Raw genomic sequence first — 20,256 nt, forward strand, 5'->3', positions numbered from 1 at the left:
AGCACTGCACATTTGACAGCTAGTGGCAGTGGGTAATACTAGTGCTGCTTACTGCCACCCCCATTCATTCCTAATGGAGCTGCCGCAGGGAAACCCTACCATGTAGCATCTCCAGAGAGGCATGAGGCCATAAGGCCAGGGTGCCTTAGAAGTTTATACCCTGGCAAAAGATTTGTATTTCTGTCAACTCAGTCCTAAGATTTACCTAATGAACCCAGTCTGGTAGGGAAAAAACACTTTTTTTAAAAAAAGAAAAGGAGACAGACAGGGTTTGCAGGCTGTTTGCATATTGGTGATGACCCCAGTTTGGGAACCTGAGACAAATTTGTTGTAGATTAATCAGCTCCATTGTACTGTACTTTTTTTTTCATATCTACTGTCTGCTACTCACGGTTATGCCTTTCTTCTCTGTCTTCTCCATCTGGTTCGATGTCCTCAGCTTGTGTGATCCAGTCTAAATAACCCTTCAGATCTTCTTCCATTTGCTGCTTCTCCCTCAGTTTCTGGAAGTCCCCCCGAGCTTTGGCCTTTTCTCTTTCCTTGGAGAATTCACTGCCAAAAAAATAATGACATGGAGGTTTACAAACATCACCAACCAATCCCGCCAGCTGGAATTGCTGGAAATTATTTTTGTAGTGTTTATCTAAAGTACTTGCAAGCCTTGAATATACAAGGCGCGTCCCCCCACCCCAAAAAAAATGTAATTTACATTTTCTTTGGCAGTGTTTGCAAGTTGTGGATATATAAGGTCTAACAACCCCCCCAAGAAATAGAATTTACATTTTCTTCTGAAATGTTTTCCTTCCTGATAATATTACCAACACCTCCTTTGTGTGTTTTTTGTGAATTAAGCAACAGACTTGCAGACTTCATTCTGACACACTTTTTTATATTGTCACAATCTGTTATCTACGTATGATGAAAGGAGTATTGTTTTGTCTTTAAATAATATAAAACAATTAATAATTTCTGAATAGTATTGCCAAAGAAAATCCTGTATGTGTCCCCAAAATTTATCCATAAATAATGGTCATAGAAAATTCATTTCAATCTAGATTCACTGCAATACCTAATATATAATAATCAATTAATCAATAGTCATATATGTAGGCATGTGCATCCTGGGGGACACAATTCGTATGTCAGAAGGGTGACCTGTGGGTCCCTCATATTTTTCCTATGCATTTTTTAAACCTAAATTTGTTTGTTTTTGACATTACCTAACACAAAGGCACTTACAAGATGATAATATTTATGGAGATATCAGGGGTATATTAGACCCCTGATGTCTCACCTATACTGCTATAAAACAAATCAGGTACAACACTTGTTTTCTCACATTTATATGTACTCCACTGACCACAATTTAACAGCTGTGATTCCAGAAGTGCTAAGAGCAGAACACCTCCAGGTTTATTTGAGAAGGGGATCAGTAACAAATTTTTGCTGATCTTTGCCATGTACCTGGCTCCCTGGCAATAGTCCCTAATTAAACTTGGGTTTGGAACTAAATATTAGGTGTACCTTGAGTATGCTTGAGCATAAATTTTTATATTAAACTTCTGGCCCTTGTAGTGCTCCTGGGTAATTTGAAGTGAATGCCTTACTTTGCATATACTCTATGATGTGAGGACTAATTGCCAGGAGGATTTGCAAGTAAATATGCAGTAAATATAATCCTATTGGAAAAGACTGCCTCACTTGCCAATGGACCACTGGACCAAAGTGTGTGAATCTTTCACAGGGGTTGACACCAAAATGAGAGTCTAGGTCCCTGTTACCTAACATGCCAGCTACTGTGCTGAACAAAAAGTTCCATGGGCTAAATTTCGAAGTATTCACTTTTTTCATATAACTTATTTCAAATGGAGCATTTCCAAACTGAAATATAACACATAATAAAGCTTGGCAACACGTCAAACCAACACAGGTTAATACATGAGTTCTTCAGGAAGTGAATTGATTCTGATGTAAACAAAATACTATAATCAACCTTATTTTAGTACACATTTATCTATCTTGCTTTTCTCAATTTTCACTGACGTATGATTTTTACCCAACAAGAAATATATTTTTTTGAGTGCAGTTAAAAACAAAATATTTAGCTGTGTCCATGGATACTAATATTATCTAGTATACTCAAGCACAGCATCCTCAAAATACAATAAGAAATTGGCATGAACTTAGCAGTAAATTATAGATTTGCTTTGATTGGTTTGACTGCACCAAACCACATATAACAAACATCTACTTGGTTTCTGTGAGTTATATCAATATCAGGTTTTAAATATGGTTGAATAAATTCCTTTTTCTTGTACTTGTGAGGCCACTGAATAAGTTCACTTACCCGCTCAAGACACCCAACACAAGGTTTAGGACGAAGAATGATCCAAAAATAACCAGGCTGACAAAGTAAACCCAGGGAAGCTCATAGCCCATGGCATCTTGCATCTGAAAAGTACAGAAAGGTTAGATGTCAATAATACAAAACCATAAAAATATTCATCACTAATCATATTTTCGATACCAGAAAAAATAAAGATATTGCAGGAGTCTGTTATAGGCCAGCTCCCCCAAACAAATTCAGCTCATGAATTAAGGCCTACTGTTCCAGTAAAACTTGGGATACTTGTGATAGACAGATTGGGCCTGAAATTTTAAAGCTCTTCAAGACTGGAGAACATAGACAATCAGTGAAGCATCTGGGTGATCCAGCAAACCTGGAATGGTTTTCTTAAAAATTGTTTGCTTTTAGTTTAATTAGGTCCATTGGCCGGTTTAATAAAGTTTAATAAACCTTCATCAGTGAAGCTGGGTAATTCAGCAAACCTGGAATAGATTTCTTCAAAGTCATTTGCTATTTGTTAGCAAATGTTTTTCATTCTGAACCAGATACGTTGCAGGTTTGCTAGATCACACAGCTTCACAGATGAAAGTTTATCCTTTCCAGCCTTAAAGAACCTTAATAAATCAGGCCCATTGCATATACAACTCTCTGCCTAACAGATTTTGTAGAAATATTGCATTGCATATACAACTCTCTGCCTTTGCATATTTGTAGAAAGACAGTTCATCTATACCCAACTCCATTTATCTTTATTTTATGTTCTCTTTGCATTCTCAATAACAGTTATATTCCCAACTCTATCAAAACTTAAAAAATATATTTGATATAATTATATTTTAGGCAAAAAAGAAAACATGTGCTGGTGGCAGCAGTAAATCCAAAATCAGCAAAAACTTATCTTATGATGTGTTATCTTATCCTACTTGATGATATCTTTTATGTTTTAAATCATTTCATATTAAAAAAAAACAACAACTCAACAATATAATATAAAAAACAACATTCCTGGGAGTTAGGTAATATTTTCTCTAGGTTTAATATATTGCATACGGGGCAGTCTTAAAGTTCAAGCCTGGGGGGTAGTATAAGTGGGACACCATGGGATAATTGGAACTTTACTGTGTAAACGTTTCTCAACCAGGGTTCTGTGCTACCCGAAGGGTTCCTCTAGAAGATGCTAGGGGTCCTTGAGCATGGACTATTTCTTGGCTATCTGTAAGGGTGACATTCTTCCCAATGGCCAGCAATGTAACATTTTTCCCACTGATCACAACATTAATGTACTATAAGCCAAGGTATGGTAATGATAGAAGGGGTTCTCTGAAAACCTGAAAGTTATTTCAAGAGTTCATCCATGTTACAAAAAAGTTAAGAAAGGCTGTTGTAGAAGGTAAAAAATTAGGTGTGCCCTATTGTATTTGACAATAGTGGACATGGAGATGAAGTCAGGAATTTAGGGTTTCATTTTCTAGGGTAAAGTAAAGCAACTTGAAGTAATTTGACTTACATCTGCACATATCTACCTAGCTTGTATCCATAAAAAGTCAGTAAACTGAGTGTTCAAGACTACTTCTGGACTGAGAGCCCCGTCTCCATGGTTGGAGAATGGCATATACAGGGAATCTGACATTTACTCAAACATTCTCTGGTGGGAATCAATGGTCCTGAGGAAATGTCTGATTCCTTGCTTTATAAATAGAGCCCATAGTGTGCAAATTTGCTGTGCATTCTTGCACTTTATGGCAATGCTTCTGGTCGCCCCAAAATTGCACTTGTGGTTTAATTCTCCAATGTGGTCCCTTAATGCGCATACCATTTGAAATATTGTGTTATATCTGTTTGTTAAGTGCACAAATAATTGTTGATCTTAATGAAAATTGAGAGCTGTCTTGTGTCCTCTGCACACAGTGCTACCCCTAACAGAGTAGATAAAGTTAAATATCCCCTCCCAGATTAGATAAAGTTAAATATCATCCAACGACAAATGAATATTCCTTTATTGGAGGAAACAAAAAAAAGGGGATCACACACACATCAAATCAATGCGTTTCCCAGAGTTTTAAGCTCTGCTTCATCAGGATATAGAGATAAATACACCAGTGGCTCCCTAGGGTCTTCAAAAGCTAAAATAGGTCTACAGGACACACTCATGAATGGATATCTATATCAGCTTGAAGAGCTGCACTGACAATGTTGGCAGCACAATTGAGGCTGTAAAGAATAGGCACAAGATGAAAGGCACCAAATTACTTTGATCCACTTGTCTGAGGCTGCAGCATCAGTGTGCTCACGCCAGTTCCAGGTGTAGGGTTATCAGGGGAGAAGTCGTGGGGAAAAGTTATGTATTGCAGTGATGTACTGCATAAGGTGTTTTCCTATTTTGCCTTGCAATATGCGTTAAAGCAGACATATTATAATTTTTTTTCTTTACATAAAAGAATTGATAGGAAAGGGAAATTTTTTACATTTTCCAGAAGGCGTGTCACAGGATCTCATGCCAGCACAGTGCGAGATCAAGTGATGTCGAAGTGATGAAGAAGAACCCAGAGGCAGATGAGGAAAAAGATGGCAGTGAACGGTGTCCATGTCATGCTTAGAGATAAGGAACCAATAGGGGGTGTTATAGGTAGCTCTGTGGTGGTGTAAACCCCAAGAAGGTTCAAGGTGCAGAGCCTAAGCAACAGCCTGGTTTTCTACAGGGTCTCTAGAGGATGTTCCACTGCAAGCTATTGCCACGTTGCGGTCATTGGGCACACCAGAGTGGGCAGAACAATGCATTGTACTGAATCAGCAAGCAGAAGACCGTCCTGGAAGGCTGGGGTCAAGGCAAGCAGCAAACAAGTGAAGTCAGGAACAAAGCCAGGGGTCAAGAATCAGAAATCCAGAGAATAGCCTCCGGTGACATAGGAGTCACCAAAAACACAGGAAGCGACAGGAGGCACAGGTGTCACTGAGGACACAGGGGAACGCAAGAAACATGGGTGACATGGGGGTCACCAAAGACACAGCGGAACACTGAACCGCACAAGGGAACAGACAAAAAAACAACAGACTGGATGACAAGGGGTTACCACAGTAGCTAGACATGGAATCAACACTGAATCAACCAATAGGTGTAGAGGAAATGCTCATTAGAGCTAGGGGGCTCAGCACTAGTGGAGACATGTTGCACAAACGCTTAGTGCTGTGTCTCAGACAGCTAAATAGCCTAGGCCTAAAAGGCCTAATTGGCTATTGAGAGGCGATGCTGCTAAAACTTGTAAAAACAGGGATCAGAACTGCCCGAATGTGCAGGAGAGAGCTTTGGCAAGAAGGAGGTAAGTGTGACAAACCAGCCCATGCCAGAATAAGAAAGACGGATTGTGTGGGAACTAGAACCCGTCTAAGTGTATAGGTAAGTGTCTTTTTTTTTTATTTTTTAGTGATTGTCCCACTTGAAGCTAGCTGGGTGGCAGTAGTTTTTTCATCCTGTATATATGGATTAAGAATTATTTTAAATACTCTTTTAATCTTACTTTATCACAAAGGAAGGAATGCCAGAAAGAAACATAACCTACCCATTGTGACAGAACAACTTTGGCGGACACTAAAACAAATTGATAAAAGAATACATACTGACACCAACAGGTGAAATTAGATTTTTCTAAGGATTTTATCACATAGATATGATATAAAAAGCTTTCCATATTCTCCCCTTGCCTATATTTTATTGAGCCGACTCTGATAAACAATGGCTGATAACATTAGATTTTTGAGTAAACCCTGGCCCCTTCTCAGGCATCCTGTGTCTGTTTCTATCCACATTTTAACAGTTTCCATAGAAATCAAATTACAACTTCAAAGGTCGATGATTACACAGGAGTAAGGGTAAATAGAAATGAGAAATAGTGGATGAGAACGGTGTTGGGATTAACATGCCGCACAAAGCTCTGATAATAAATCTCACCCAGTAGAGAACATCTGTCCAGCCCTCCATCGTGATGCACTGGAATACAGTCAACATGGCAAAAAAGAAATTATCAAAGTTGGTGATGCCACCGTTAGGGCCTTCCCATTTTCCACGACATTCTGTATTGTTCATATGACATTCCCTCCCATGGCCAGAAAAGGCACAGGGCGCAGGCTCTTCCTCTGCAACAAGGTCTGTAAATATTAGACAATTAAATTACAAACTTAATTAGCAAATTATAAAATAAGGCATTTTAACTTTCCCCACAATATCAAAAATAAAAAAAAAACATAATAATGAAGTATGAAGGCCGAAGTAAGATAGGTTTTAAAGGGGACATACTTGTATATTATACTGAACGTCATTTGTGCTAGAATAAATATAACTTTTTAGACAACAGACAGAACTCTAGAATCAATTTTACTATTTTGAAAATACATGATAAATTACAGAGCTCAATAGCTCAATCAAAGGTGACCAAAAGCAGTAATTCATCACCACATCACTTTTGTGCTGGCATACAGATTTTCAATTACAAAGAGTCTTAAAGTAAACAGGTTCTGTTGTTTTTCTACCCGCTCCCTTTTTTACAGGCTATACGGGCAAACGATTGCAACAGCATTGCCATTATTCGTAAGCTGTATCCACCAAATTACATTTTGTGGTAGTCATCTACTTCCTTCACACGTCAGTTCTTGTTGGATGTCCATAACCAATTTATCATTGACACCTCTAAGGGTGATTAATTTGCTTAGAATGTCTGAACAGCCAGTATGGATTTTCCTGTCTGATCACTACTGCTCCGCCATGATAGAGTTGATAATTGGTCTGTCTGTGCAACATACAAACAAGCATGCTTGGCTGGTTAGAATGTTTATGACATGGCTATTGCTCGGAATGATTGTATACTGCATCTAGGGATCAATGTTACAATATACGGCTTTCCTCATTCCAACACTTAGCACGCCATAAATAATTCCCTATGTCAGTTCATACTGCTCAGGGCTGCTCAACCTCCTGCAAGCAAAAGAGGGATTTTTCAACTTGCTGAAAATACTTTAGCCTATTGTTTGTGTCATCCCTATAGGAAGTCCTGGCAACATCAAACTAAAACCAAGAAAACAAAATCTGTATAATAATAAGATCTCATGCGGACTATGACAACCTGCTGTCAGGAGAAACATATGGTGATCGCAAGCAGTTCTAAAGCTTATACAAAATGAAAAACAAATGAATGGTTTCCGGAGAAGACTCTAATCTTAACAGAGACTTGGAATTGTAATATGTCTAAATGGGTTCCTGCATCTGCACTGCTATGGGTAATTACACGAGGAGCAATAGTAGAGCAATTGTACCATTCTTAGAGACCTTATCCAAAGGTAATTCATTAAATAAAAACTTCCCATAATTTATTATATATTTATATACTAAAATATTGTTGTGGTATTTACCTCTAAAATCTCCCATCTGCAGACATCCAAAAGACCTGAAACTTTTGCTGGCACCACCATCTTGGATGATGCCATGTCATCAGCCCAGGTAGACTATAGTATATACTATTGATTGTCACTCAAATGTAGTTTTTTTTCTTTACTCCTATCCTCACAGCAAAAGTTTATGTAGGGAATTGAGGAAATGAGTGGAAGAAACTTCCAAAAGAGGAGAGAGCTATAATATGCAAGAAGACGGAAGGCTGTATTCGGAAACAAGCTAAAGTGATTTAAGACTACACCAATCGAAATTGGTTGAATTCATGAATCCATTAAATAGGTCCCAGGCTGAAATACATGAAATTTGAATGCCAATTCAACTCTCTGTAGGGTAAGAAATTATTTTTATTAAAAGACATAAAGGTGGAGGTAAAAAGTGTTTAAGCAAGGTGCAAGTGACTTGACTATGGACTTTGTACAGTGCTGCGTAATATGTTGGCACTAAATAAAAACTGTTTGTAATAAAACATGTTGGAAATAATTGTAATGGTACTAATCCAGATTATTGGAACCAGCCCGTATAGGAAGACCTATTATTGATCCCTGACTATCTTCACACTAAAAAGCGGAACCAACATAGAAACATCTAGAGACGTGGTTTTCTTTAATATTTCTAAACTCTTACCACTCCCGATGTAGAAACAGGTTTTGTGCATTCGGCCAATAAAGAGTTCCAGTCCAATGATGGCATAGATAATGATGACAAACAAGACGAGAAGAGCAATATGAAGTAAAGGGACCATAGCCTTCATTATAGAGTTGAGTACAATGTGTAAACCTGCAAGATACAAGAACAGTGCAAATAATTTAATTTTGTAGAAGAGTGAAATTCTATTTTCAACCATGCATGGTTGTATAGTTCATTTATATTTGTCTTTTATTATATTAATTATATTATATTAATCTGTTGTATGATTCTCTATTTACAATTGTCTTTGTTCCTAGGGTTATGTGGAAAAGTTAAGCTACCCCTGCCCCTTAGTTTAAAGGTTTATTGTGGTTGAGAAGGAGTATTCAACTGTATTTTCCTTATTCCACATTCTACTCCACTCCCTTAGGCTCCAGGATTTAGATTTCTAAGTAGATTATCAAGTTGCTGTGTCCTCTAATTATAACCCCCATCCGAAAGTATTATTATGAAAAAAAATTACTTTTTTCTTTATTTTTTTAATAAAAACTATGTGGATGACTTGTTTCTTTACGCGCAGGCCCGGTGTCTTGCCATAATTTGCCTGGAACTTTTGCACTAGCTGACGGCTATTTAAGCTTTAGGATTTGAGTTTCAAGCCCTGAATTTCCAAAGGTCCCAGTCAAAGCCAAGGACATTTAGCAGATGAGCAGACTGTTGTAAATAAGGACCCCCATTGATTTGAAACCAGGTAAAGGGTAGGTGCTTGGATTTTATCGAAGCCCTATTTTTTGATGAAATCATGGCCTACAGACAGGGAAGAGAGGGATGCTGAAGGGTCATATGTGTACACAAGGGTTGAATGGGCAGGGGAGATTATTATTATTATTATTATTATTAATAATAAACATGATTTATATAGCACCAACATATTACACAGCGCTGTACATTAAATAGGGGTTGCAAATGACAGACAGATACAGACAGTGTCACAGGAGGAGAGGACCCTGCCCAGAAGAGCTTACAATCTAAGAGGTGAGGAAGTAGCACACAATAGGAAGGGGATATGGAATGGTGGGTAAGTAGTGAGGGTTTTAAAAGACAGAAGAAGATGGGTAGGTGAGTTTGAAGCTTTGGGTATTGAGTTATCTTTTAAATGAGCAGAAAGTAGGAGTAAGCCGAATAGGACAAAGAAGACCATTCCAGAGAGTCGGGGCAACTCTTGAAAAGTCTTGTAACCGTGCGTGTGATGAGGTTATGAGTGAGGAAATCATTAGTAGGGAAATATAGAATAGCCTACAGATGGTAAAAGGTTATGAGAATATTAGGTAAGTGAATAAGGATTAATTGGGTTTAAAAAAAGGTGTTTATATATAGAAAAAAAAGTTTTGTTTTATTTCAGATGATGCAGTGAGGTGCTGTTAGGTATGATTCAGGGGAAATATTTTAAAAATATTAAAAAATTAAGGAATATTAGAGAAAGTAGGACCTACAGATAAGATGTAAGGGAATTGGTGGGAGAATGGGGAAGGTCTCTAGATGGGTGGAAAAGGCAGTGGTTTATGAACAGAGAAGGGTCATTTGAAACATTGCTGAAGGGAAAAGGCACAGATGAGTTGGCAGAGCAGTGATGGAGGGAACAAGCCTACAGAGATGGTTGTATGAAAAAGCAGGCCTGGAGTGACACCTATAGGCGGAGGGCCTCATGACAAGGGGAGCATTGAAGATGGGACTATGCAAGGGGGTGAAAAGTTCAATAGTTGAAGTAAGGGGTCAGAAGTTTAAATGGAGAGGCGGAAGCAGGCACATGGGCATAAGGGGAGTCAAAATATGGTTGTTAATATGTTTAAGTACATGGTTAATAAAAGGGGGCTGCTGTGGCCAATTTTCACCAAAAAAATGTGTTACGTGTTTACTTGTTGGGGTTAATTGGTGGGTGAATGTATGGTCATGGCAGAGGAAGGCTTCTAATGCTGTCCCCTTGTCATGTATTGTTTAATAGGGCAGAGATACTGCACGAACTATATGAATAGGCAATAAAGAATGATGAACTTTGCAAAGCTTTCATAGGAAGACTCTAAAGACACCTATACAAGATATTGAATATATTGATTCTTACTTGGGACACCGGATACAAGTCGCAGAGGTCTCAATACACGAAAAGCCCTTAACGCTTTCACATCAAAGCCACCAGGCTTCCCGCTCATGTGATGTGCGTCTCCTTGCTTGTGAGAAAACTGTTCCAGAATCACACTAAAGAGCCTGCAAAACAAAACACAATATAACTAAAATTGCTAGTAAAAACAATGGCCCTTTAGTTGTCTCTCCCACTTTGTCGGCTACAATTCACTTAAACCATGTAAGGGAGAATCTATCAAAAGGTAAAGTATATGTAAAGCCACATCTTTTCCTTTTAGGTTTTGGACAAGATAGATAAATTCTAAAACCCCTTGAAATGTTATATTTGTCTGCTGTACACTTGTCCTTGTGATGTTTTTACAGGAAAATAGTAATAGGAAATCCAAAATATCTAATTGTCACTGAACAAGAAAACTGAAAAGGAAAAACTTGGGGACACCAATTCCTAAGACTATACATTAGGAACTCCACAATTTTCTCTTCCTTCCTGTTTTATCTATCGTACAGGATATGAAAGGAAATCTCCACAACCATATACGGACATCATATATTGAGACACAGTGCAAACTTTCATCATATGGGCTCAGGGGTTAGCACGTTGGGCTTTTCAGCGCTAGGTCACAGGTTCGATTCTTGGCCAGGGTGCTATCTGCATGGAGTTTGCAGGTTCCACCCGTGCGTGGGTTTCCTCCCACATTCCAAAAACATGCTGTTAGGTTAATTGGCTTCCCTTGAAAATTGTCCTTCGACTTTATTATTGACATATGACTTTGGTAGGGACATTAGATTGTGAGCTCCTTTGAGAGATAGCTATTGACATGACTATGGACTTTGCCTGACAGATTTGCCTGATTACCCAAGTTTTCACCCATGATAGTCTGTCATCCTGAGTTTTGGAGAGCTTTAATAAATTACCTCCAGTATAAAGAGTATATAGTAAAAGGAAACATTCTGCCACACCACCAATTACATGGATCATAAAAAAAATATTGTGAAAAAAACTAAACTCATAAGCGTTTTTTTTTCAATACACAAGTTGACAGATACAATTACATGATGCTTGATAAAAAGATGTAATGCAATATCCCACTCATGGTAGTTAACTTTTAGATTTTTGTTGTAGAGGTCTTTACATTAGACCAAAAAGAATGGAATCTAAAAAGAAAAGAGGGACAGACCCTCTATATTTGGGTGCTTTGCCCTTTGAACTCTTTGCAAGTGCAATGCAGTATAACTTCTACATTAAAAAGAACAATTTCTCATCATAAATCTGAAGCCAGGAGGTATATTGAGCAGAAATAGTGTGTTACACATTGGAGAGGTATATTGGTGTACAGGAATGTCAGAACTCACCCAATAACTACAATGACAAAATCCAGCAAGTTCCAGCCATTTCTGATGTAGGCACTGGGGTGCAGGACCAGTCCATAGGCAATGATTTTCAAGAAACTTTCCACAGTGAAAATGATAAGGAAGATATATTCCACTTGTTCCTGTGACACATCAAGCACAGTATAATCAAGTCATAGGGGAACATACAGGATAAAAGAACAATATTTCCTGAATTTCAAAAAGCCTTTATATTTTTTTTACCATTCAATATGGTCAAAGGTAGACAAAAGAACATTACAGAACCTATAGAAAGTAGATGCAAACTCTAAATGAATGATATTTAATCTTAAAGCAACCTGTATCATAAACATCTTTAAATAAAATTATTTTCACACTTTTAAAATATTTTGTTGCATCTCAGTGGTCCTGATTTCCTGTAGCCACTTCAGGTCTACATGAACTACATTTATGGCTGCGTGGTATGTCTTTGGCAAGGATTCCTGGACCATAACTAAATGGTCTCTAAAGGGGAACAAGGAATCTATTAAATGCCTCCATGTACTTTGTTGGCCCTATATAAATATGGCAAATTAATACATACCTGCAAGACCGCTAACTAAATTTAAGAGCCTATGCACCCAATCTAAACCCCTTCGACACATAGGCCCTGATTTATGAAAGCTCTGCAAGGCTGGAGAGCATACACTTTCATCTGTGAAGTGATCCAGCAAACCTGGAATGGATCTGGTCCAGCAAATGATTTTTAAAAATCTATTCCATGTTTTCCAGATCACTCAGCCTCACTTCTGAAAGTGTATTCCCTCCAGCTTTGGAGAGCTTTTATAAATCAGGCCCATGGTATCTATTCCTTACAAATTGTTAATAGGACAATATGACAAACCCATGCCTAAATACGTTACGGCTTGGCACAGAGATTTTGGTTCTGAGATTGCAGAATCAAATTGGCTAACCATCTTTAAAATGACGCACAAGCCATCAGTTTGTGGGTACACGCAGTAAAGAACTATAAAACTCCTCCCGCTGGTACAGAGATCCTGTCACCCTGCTCCGCATGTTCCCTGCGACCCCCAGTACTTGCTGGAGATGTGGTGCAGAGGAGGGGACTTATCCACATTTTTTGGTGGGCCTGCCTGATTTTGCAACCATACTGGCAAGACATTTTTTCGGCCTGCTCAGACTTATATGCCACAACCTATATTCCAACCCCAGAGGGTTACTATCCCTAAGCCCAGGCCCACCAACCTTCCACAAAAAAACCTAGCTACATCACCTATTGGCAGCTGCCAACCAACTCATCCCTCTCTTTTAGAAATAATCAATGCCCCCCACTCTTGCCCTCTGGGTCACAAAGGTTAAGGATATAATGAAAATGGAGGAAATTGGGCTTTTGATAATGACAACTCTGGAAATTTATGGCTCGATGAGCTTGTTGGGAGCATATTAGCACCTCTGCTTCTTTAAAAAATTGTATTGGTCACCCCCCTTATTTTACTCAGATCTCCACAAGTAATTCACCCTTGCATGGCTCTGCTGCACACTTTTCCCCCTAGATTTGGTCTTTTTTTCCCTACTGAAACTGACTTTTAGTGCAATGCTGGTTTTGGGATCCCCCCTGGCTCACTCACTTCCCCTGCTGATCCCCCCTAATCCCCTCTCCCATTTTTTCTGTTTATGTGCATGTTTCTTTATAAATAATGTTTTTGTGATGTTTTATATATTGACAGATGTTTAACTGTTATTGTTCTACATTATTTTTTGAGCTTGCACAGTTTTTTTTATATTTTATTGTATTGGAACTGCCACCTTTGTTTTGTATATTATGTATATTTTATATTGTAATTTTTTCAGTTGACACAAATTGACCCATAAGAAGTATACTGCCATGCACTTTAATGCAGAGCCCTGTGTTGTGTTGCACTGTCCTGTAATGCATGTAAGTTGCAAGGTACTTTGGGATGCAGCACCACATTGCACTATTGCAAGTAATAGCAATAATACTGCAATGCAAGTTGAAAAGCTGTTTTCAAAAATGCGTGGAGCATGCTGACCAAACAAAACCTTAATGACAATAAATGATATTGGACATTAATATAACAGATGCAACAAGTCTTATGTAACCTATTCCCTGGCGGCCTGCAGCAAAATCCTGTCGCACTCACTACCTCCTCCTTCATGCTAAGGGGATCCCCACCCCTCCTCCAGGGAAAACCCACGGTACTGGATTAAAACTCATTACTGCTTGAAGAATCTAAAATTAGCCATAACCACTGGGAGCTTAGCATGTACATCAGACCAGGAAGGAGGGAATTCCAGCTGTCTTCACATTGCCATCTCTAAGGGTTCTAATTCCACATGCCGTGATGTCTACTTGTGTGAAAGGAACCCCTTTCCATGTGCAGCTACTATAATCACCATTAAAGTCAAATGATCATTATTCAATATATAAAAAGTGACAATAAAATAAAGTCATTGTAAAATATGTCCTAGATTTGCAAAGGTCAACGCTAAATAAAATATATATTTGTTAATTAGGTTCTCCTGGGCAGTGGTAATGCCCATTGTGAATGCAAGGTACCACGGTCCATCCTCACCATGGTTCACAACAAACCACGGTGTAGAGAGCACAGTAACAATATAATATCTTTTACTTTTTGCATCATTGAGAACTGCCCCCCTGCAAACTGGAACAGGTCCTTGTAGCATTATATGACTGGCCTAAAAATTACAGAAAAAATGACTATTGAAGGCCAAAAATGAAAAACTGACAGTGGGTTGGGTAGTTGTAAAGCAAGGAGTTACGCTCCATATAAATAAGTGCTAGCTGCTTATATTTGGTGATTACTGCACTTTAATACCATTTCACCTTTGTTACTGTCTGTAGTCAAAGTAGGCTTACCCAAATCATTTTTGTTTCACCTACTTGAACATCCTTAAATCAGCTTCAGTAAAAGCCTCTTAAAGGGACATTCCAAACCTGCAATACCATTCTGATAATCAAGTGAGGGATAGAACATTTGTTATGCAATGGAGTGTAAATACCTAGTATTTTAGTCCCATTGCAAAGTGGCTGCATTTTATAACCATACACTTGCACAGTGGCTATAGGATTAAAAAGAATCCCCCTTAAAAATGCGAGAAGTGCCACCCTGCAGCCTACTACTCATCCCAGAACCTACTAGAGCGCTGTGCATGCATGCATGCCCAGCGTATACCTTGTCTATCCAGCACTGTACTTGATTGGAATTCATTGACCACTTGGTAGGGTGGACCTACAGAGAGTCATAGGTATACTTAGGAGATTAATAGGATGAAAATGAGGGTGAGAATTCATCCTTAGTTATGGTATGTCACCAGGTTTGTATTAATACAAGGTTTGTCAGTAAACTCCAAATATTAGAAGAAATACTCCTACATATGTGCTCTATACTTTAACTCATGCAGCTCCTGCTTACCAGGTTGTGGTTGGCTGTGTTGGAGTCATCCTCAGGAAATGGGATGTAGACACCCAGTGCCACACAGTTAGCAAAAATGGTCATGAGGATAAGGATATCAAATGGTCTGAATTCAAGGATTAAGGAAACAAAAGTGGAAATGTGCAACAGTAATAAGTACCTGCATCTGCTCCGGTGGGCATTGGGTATAAAACATCTGGGTACATAAACTGTCATTGAAATAAATCTCACAACAATTATATAGATATAAATCCACTTTTTCAAACTTTGCAAACTTAGTTAATAAAACCTAGCCTGTGCAGATTGCTGTGAGAGGGAAAACTAGAGGAGGAGGGAAGCTACCAAGAGAAGGAAAGACCAACCACTCTGAACAAAGAGATAGAGACCAGAAGGTTAATTACAGGAAGTTCCAGGACAAAGGGGAAATGATTATTATGGCTCAGAGATGGCACATTCACAAAAAATAATAACGCTTTATTATTTTACCTAGTGATTTGCCATAAATGTGCAATGGTTGGAGGAAGGGGGACTGGGGAAATGATCATTCTTCTTGCTGCAAACCAACAGCACATTTTGTCCTTAAGCAAAGATACTGGTCTGGAACTAAAGGGCTGATTTTTGATGGTTAAAATGTACCTGGAAATGTTCTTGAAAAGAGTTACTGTTGCTGTATATTGTCAGGAATGTAATCATAGAGGCTTGTAAAGGTATTGAAGGGTCCACTCAAAAGAGAATGCATATACATGGATTACTAAGAGCAGTGTCTCTCAACCTGGGTTCTGTGGAACCCTAAGGTTCCTCCAGGAGTTGCTAAGGGTTCCTTGAGGCAGTTTGTGCCTCTCAGGTCAGTTTAGGTGACACCAATGATCTTTTTGGCCATCTGTAAGGGTGACATTCTTCCCAATGACCACCATGCTAATATACTGTGAGCTGTGAATATAATAATTATTGAGTTGTTTCCCTAAAAACCTGAAAGATATTTGTTATTAACGTTCTAGCATCATCAGATTCTGCGTCCTAACCTAATTTAAGTGCAGCAGATTTGGCTCAGTCCAAGTAAACTAATATTTTATTTGGGAAGATAATGAAGAGGTAAAATCCCAAGCAATTTCTTATATCTCTCAGGGACTCTGTAAGTAAGATCTTGCACTCCTCTCCTGGCCAATATAAAAGGTTTCCGCTCTCACTGTTGATTTTCTAATTTATTTTATAGTAAGACGAATGCAAAGGTAAGCACCCAATGGGCAAGGACACAACTCCTAGATAGGCAGGAGTCAAGAATTATGATATTGCAGGATAAAAGGATACTTCCATTCAACAATGCTGATGCATGCCCTTCGTATAGGATTGTTGAGATACAAACAGAAAAGAGCCCTTGGGCTGCGGTGCACTCCACTGCCTCCTTGGTTTTTATGCTTGCTATAGTGCTGGCGTTTCTTGTGAGCTTGGGAACTACCAGTTGAATTCATTGTATCAGTCCCATTCATTACCACTCCATCCATGGAATATCTCCAACAAGTTAGGACCGCCTCGGCTGTTTCCATAAAGGGCTCTGCCTCTTCACTGGAGTATGGTGGCGCGGGACCTGTATGAGAATTATTTAATAATGTTACAATGTTTATATACATATTAAAATGTGCTTGAACTGTAATAGAAACTTTTAAATTAGTGCCCCTAAAATGACTGTAGATATGCAAGGGTGGTCATACATGCAGACAATTTTACCACACAAAGGCAAAGCTATGAGCCCAGGGGGGTTCTAAACATGTATGTGTTCAAGGAGTAAATAGTGACAGGTAGAGAAACAAATAGATATGCTTCACTTATCTCTAGGTAGGAGGAAACAGTAGTTAGTTAAGGTCTTTAACTGTGTCTGAATAATCATTTCCTATAAGAAAGAACAAAACTAACATTTCTGTATTTGTTGAAAAATTGTTGAATTAGAAAATTCATTGAGACGGATCAGGGATCAGGCGCACATCCTATTCCCTCCGGCAGTTTAGCTTGCGGTAGCACAGGGGTTGCAGAATCAGTGCCCTGAGGTTTGCTGCATCCCTGTAGCTGGGATTTTTCCTTGGCATCCTCTGCACTGAGACTGCACAGCAGAAGGGAATTGGAGCTGTGTGCAGCTGATTAGCAGAGTGGTTCCTGTTTATCCCATGCTGTCATTGGCTGCTGGGGCTTTATTGGCTCTCTGCTCCCTGTCAGATGTGCCAGTTATAGCGGCTCCTGGGATGACCTGTGTTGGATTGATTTTTGAGTATTCTCTGTTCCTGACTATCCGTTGAACTCTCCCCAGACCGACCTCTGCATGAGACCCTGACCCTGATTTATCAAAGTTCTCCAAGGCTGGAGAGAATACACTTATATCAGTGAAGCTGAGTAATCCAGCAAACCTGGAATGGATTTCCTAAAAGTCATTATCTATTTGTTAGCTAATGTTTTCGACCCTGGACCAGATCCATCCCAGGTTTGCTGGATCACCCAGCTTCACTGACAAATGTGTATTTTCTCCAGCCTTGGAGAACTTTGATAAATCAGGGCCCCTGACTCTGTTTGTGCCTTTCCCTTTGTACTTTGCTGGATGGACTGATTTCCTGTGCTTTTGACCTCGGCTTGTTTTTGGATTTCCTGACATTCTGAATTCTGCATTTGTGGGCTCTGTATTCTGTATTTGTGGGCGCCAGGTTGGCTGCCGGCCTATCTCCAGACACCATTCCTTGTGCACTAAGTCCTGGGGGCAACTGAGTGCTGGGAGACGCAAGCAGTCTCCTGAGGCTGAGCGGGGGCTGCTATAGGCGAAGACTGCGGCGATAGATTGGGTTATTGGTGTCTGGGGAATACTAGTATTGACCTGGGGCTGACAGTTGCATTATCTGTTATGATTTGGTGTACTTGACATTCACCAGGATCTTGTCCACAAAATGGTGAAGCCACTACAGAAGCAGGAGGAAAGGCCAGTATGTTATCTAAATTTTTTCCTTACAGGTATTTTTACATTTTATGTGGTCCTTCACCAAGGAGGAAGGAGGGCTTCAACTATAAATAAGGCTACTTACCTATCGCATCTGGGCTGATATCGTAAAAGAATGTGGTGTGTGTACAGTGCTTGTCGTTTGTCGTCCAGATGACCATCCTAGCGGATCCACGGAGGATGGACGACAAACAATTGTAATGAAAGTGAAGGGGCAGAGAGCGCAGTGGGGTGCTGCTAATTTGTTCTCGCCTCTTAACAGAGCAGAACGGGGCTGTATGTACAACGCTTCTTCATGCATCTTACAGTCTTTTGTCCTTGGAAATGGTCTTTCACGATCCTTTCCAACGACAAAAGACTGTAAGATGCATGAACGAACGCTGTACATACAAAATTTTTGCACATAATTTTTACCAAAATGAAGTGAAAAAAAGTGAAACAGAGAAAGATAGGATCACTTTGTATAAAACCATAAATAGGCCATTTTAAACAGATATAGAACAGCATCATAGGTTACACACACACACACACGCCATTATTTTCTATGGCTGGAACCAATGCATAGAAACTGGGGTGTTGTGACATAAAGAGCTACCAATTGGTGTTGGCTACTATTTCTCACTAAACCCAGATGGTTAAGGTAAGGGGTTCTGGGTAAGTTAGCTTCTGGTTAAGGTTTAGGCACTGGATCGATATGTTTAGGTGTCCTGTAGAAAGGTGTTGAGGTTAAGGATCGACAAGAAGGTTTGGCATCAAGTAAATAAAATTAGGCAGCAGTAAAGAATTTCACCACCGGCAGTAGCACAATCTTACAATTGTTTTCCTCTGCAATCTTCATCTGATTGTATATAGTATGTCTCCCTTTCTGCCTGCTAAAATTCATCACTGTGTATCCATATGTTTTCCCCTGCAATCTTCATCGGATTGTGTATGGTTTGTCTCCCATTGTTGAATTTATTGCACCAACCTAAATCTCCCCATAGATTTAACTGTTCACTTTCCCTTAGTTCCAGCTGATTGTATGTTGATATTTATTGCCCTGCCAACCCCTCCCCTACTCAAGATCAACTGATATCCCAAATTCCTTGTTACTCCCATCAGTCGATCCATATTCAGGGCCCAAAGCACTTCATGTCCGGATCCTGGTCACGTGCCCAAATCTAAAGTGCGATGGGAATTATTCCGGAGTATAGAAACAGAAAATGAAACAGAATTCCAACACAACCTCTGCTGCCATTCTGAACTGCTATTTCACCAAGCCATCTCTGTGACTGACTCATCATTCCCCACTCCTGGATCTCAATAAGTTTATAAGCCTTACTACTACCCACATTACAGGACCGGCTCTCATAGACTTCTGTTTGCCACGCCACATTGTTTAATGTACACATATGGTTCACAATTATCTGTTAAAATGTATTTTTCATCCTGTACCCTCTTTGCTGGCACTATTCTCTCTCCCCCCAGTCCAATACCCCATTGTCTCTCTGCTCCATCACTCTCCTTATTTCTCTGTCTGTGTTCCTGCACCTTTTTTCTCTACTGCTACTTTCTAGTGACATCTCACCCTACCCTGGTCCCCCACAGCCTTTCTCTTCTCTAATCTTTCAGCAAGACATTTCCTTCTCCTAACCTCATCCCCATTCACCCTACCCATAAGATCTTACCCCCTTTTCTCTGGCAGTCTATGGAATGCCAGATCTGTTGGCAATAAATTAACCTCCATACACAACCTTCTCCTTTCTAGATCCTTAAACTTCCTGGCTGAAACTTGGCTTTCCTCTCCTGACTCTGCCTCTGCTGCTGTTCTCTCCTATGGAGGGCTGCACTTACCCCTGCATACACATACCCCTAGATTTGGCAACAGAGTAGGGGGTGCTTTGGGTCTCATTCTCCCACCTAACTGCAAATACAGAGTCCTTCC

General features: G+C 39.5%; 1 protein-coding gene across 5 annotated transcripts in view; it reads right to left on the minus strand.

The window, feature by feature from the left end:
- CACNA1F (calcium voltage-gated channel subunit alpha1 F) overlaps nucleotides 1–20,256 on the minus strand; it is a 99,069-nt gene that overhangs the window by 74,022 nt on the left and 4,791 nt on the right. For all 5 annotated transcript variants that reach the window (XM_072431913.1, XM_072431911.1, XM_072431909.1 and 2 more), the window contains 8 exons: nucleotides 16,667–16,943; nucleotides 15,359–15,464; nucleotides 11,907–12,046; nucleotides 10,534–10,676; nucleotides 8,412–8,564; nucleotides 6,294–6,490; nucleotides 2,348–2,451; nucleotides 392–552 (listed from right to left, as the gene is read on the minus strand). In XM_072431913.1, coding sequence (XP_072288014.1) covers nucleotides 392–552; nucleotides 2,348–2,451; nucleotides 6,294–6,490; nucleotides 8,412–8,564; nucleotides 10,534–10,676; nucleotides 11,907–12,046; nucleotides 15,359–15,464; nucleotides 16,667–16,943 — 1,281 coding nt within the window. The remainder of the gene's footprint in view (nucleotides 1–391; nucleotides 553–2,347; nucleotides 2,452–6,293; nucleotides 6,491–8,411; nucleotides 8,565–10,533; nucleotides 10,677–11,906; nucleotides 12,047–15,358; nucleotides 15,465–16,666; nucleotides 16,944–20,256) is intronic.

The sequence above is a fragment of the Pyxicephalus adspersus genome, chromosome Z (assembly GCF_032062135.1).
Source record: "Pyxicephalus adspersus chromosome Z, UCB_Pads_2.0, whole genome shotgun sequence".
Lineage (NCBI taxonomy): Eukaryota > Metazoa > Chordata > Amphibia > Anura > Pyxicephalidae > Pyxicephalus > Pyxicephalus adspersus.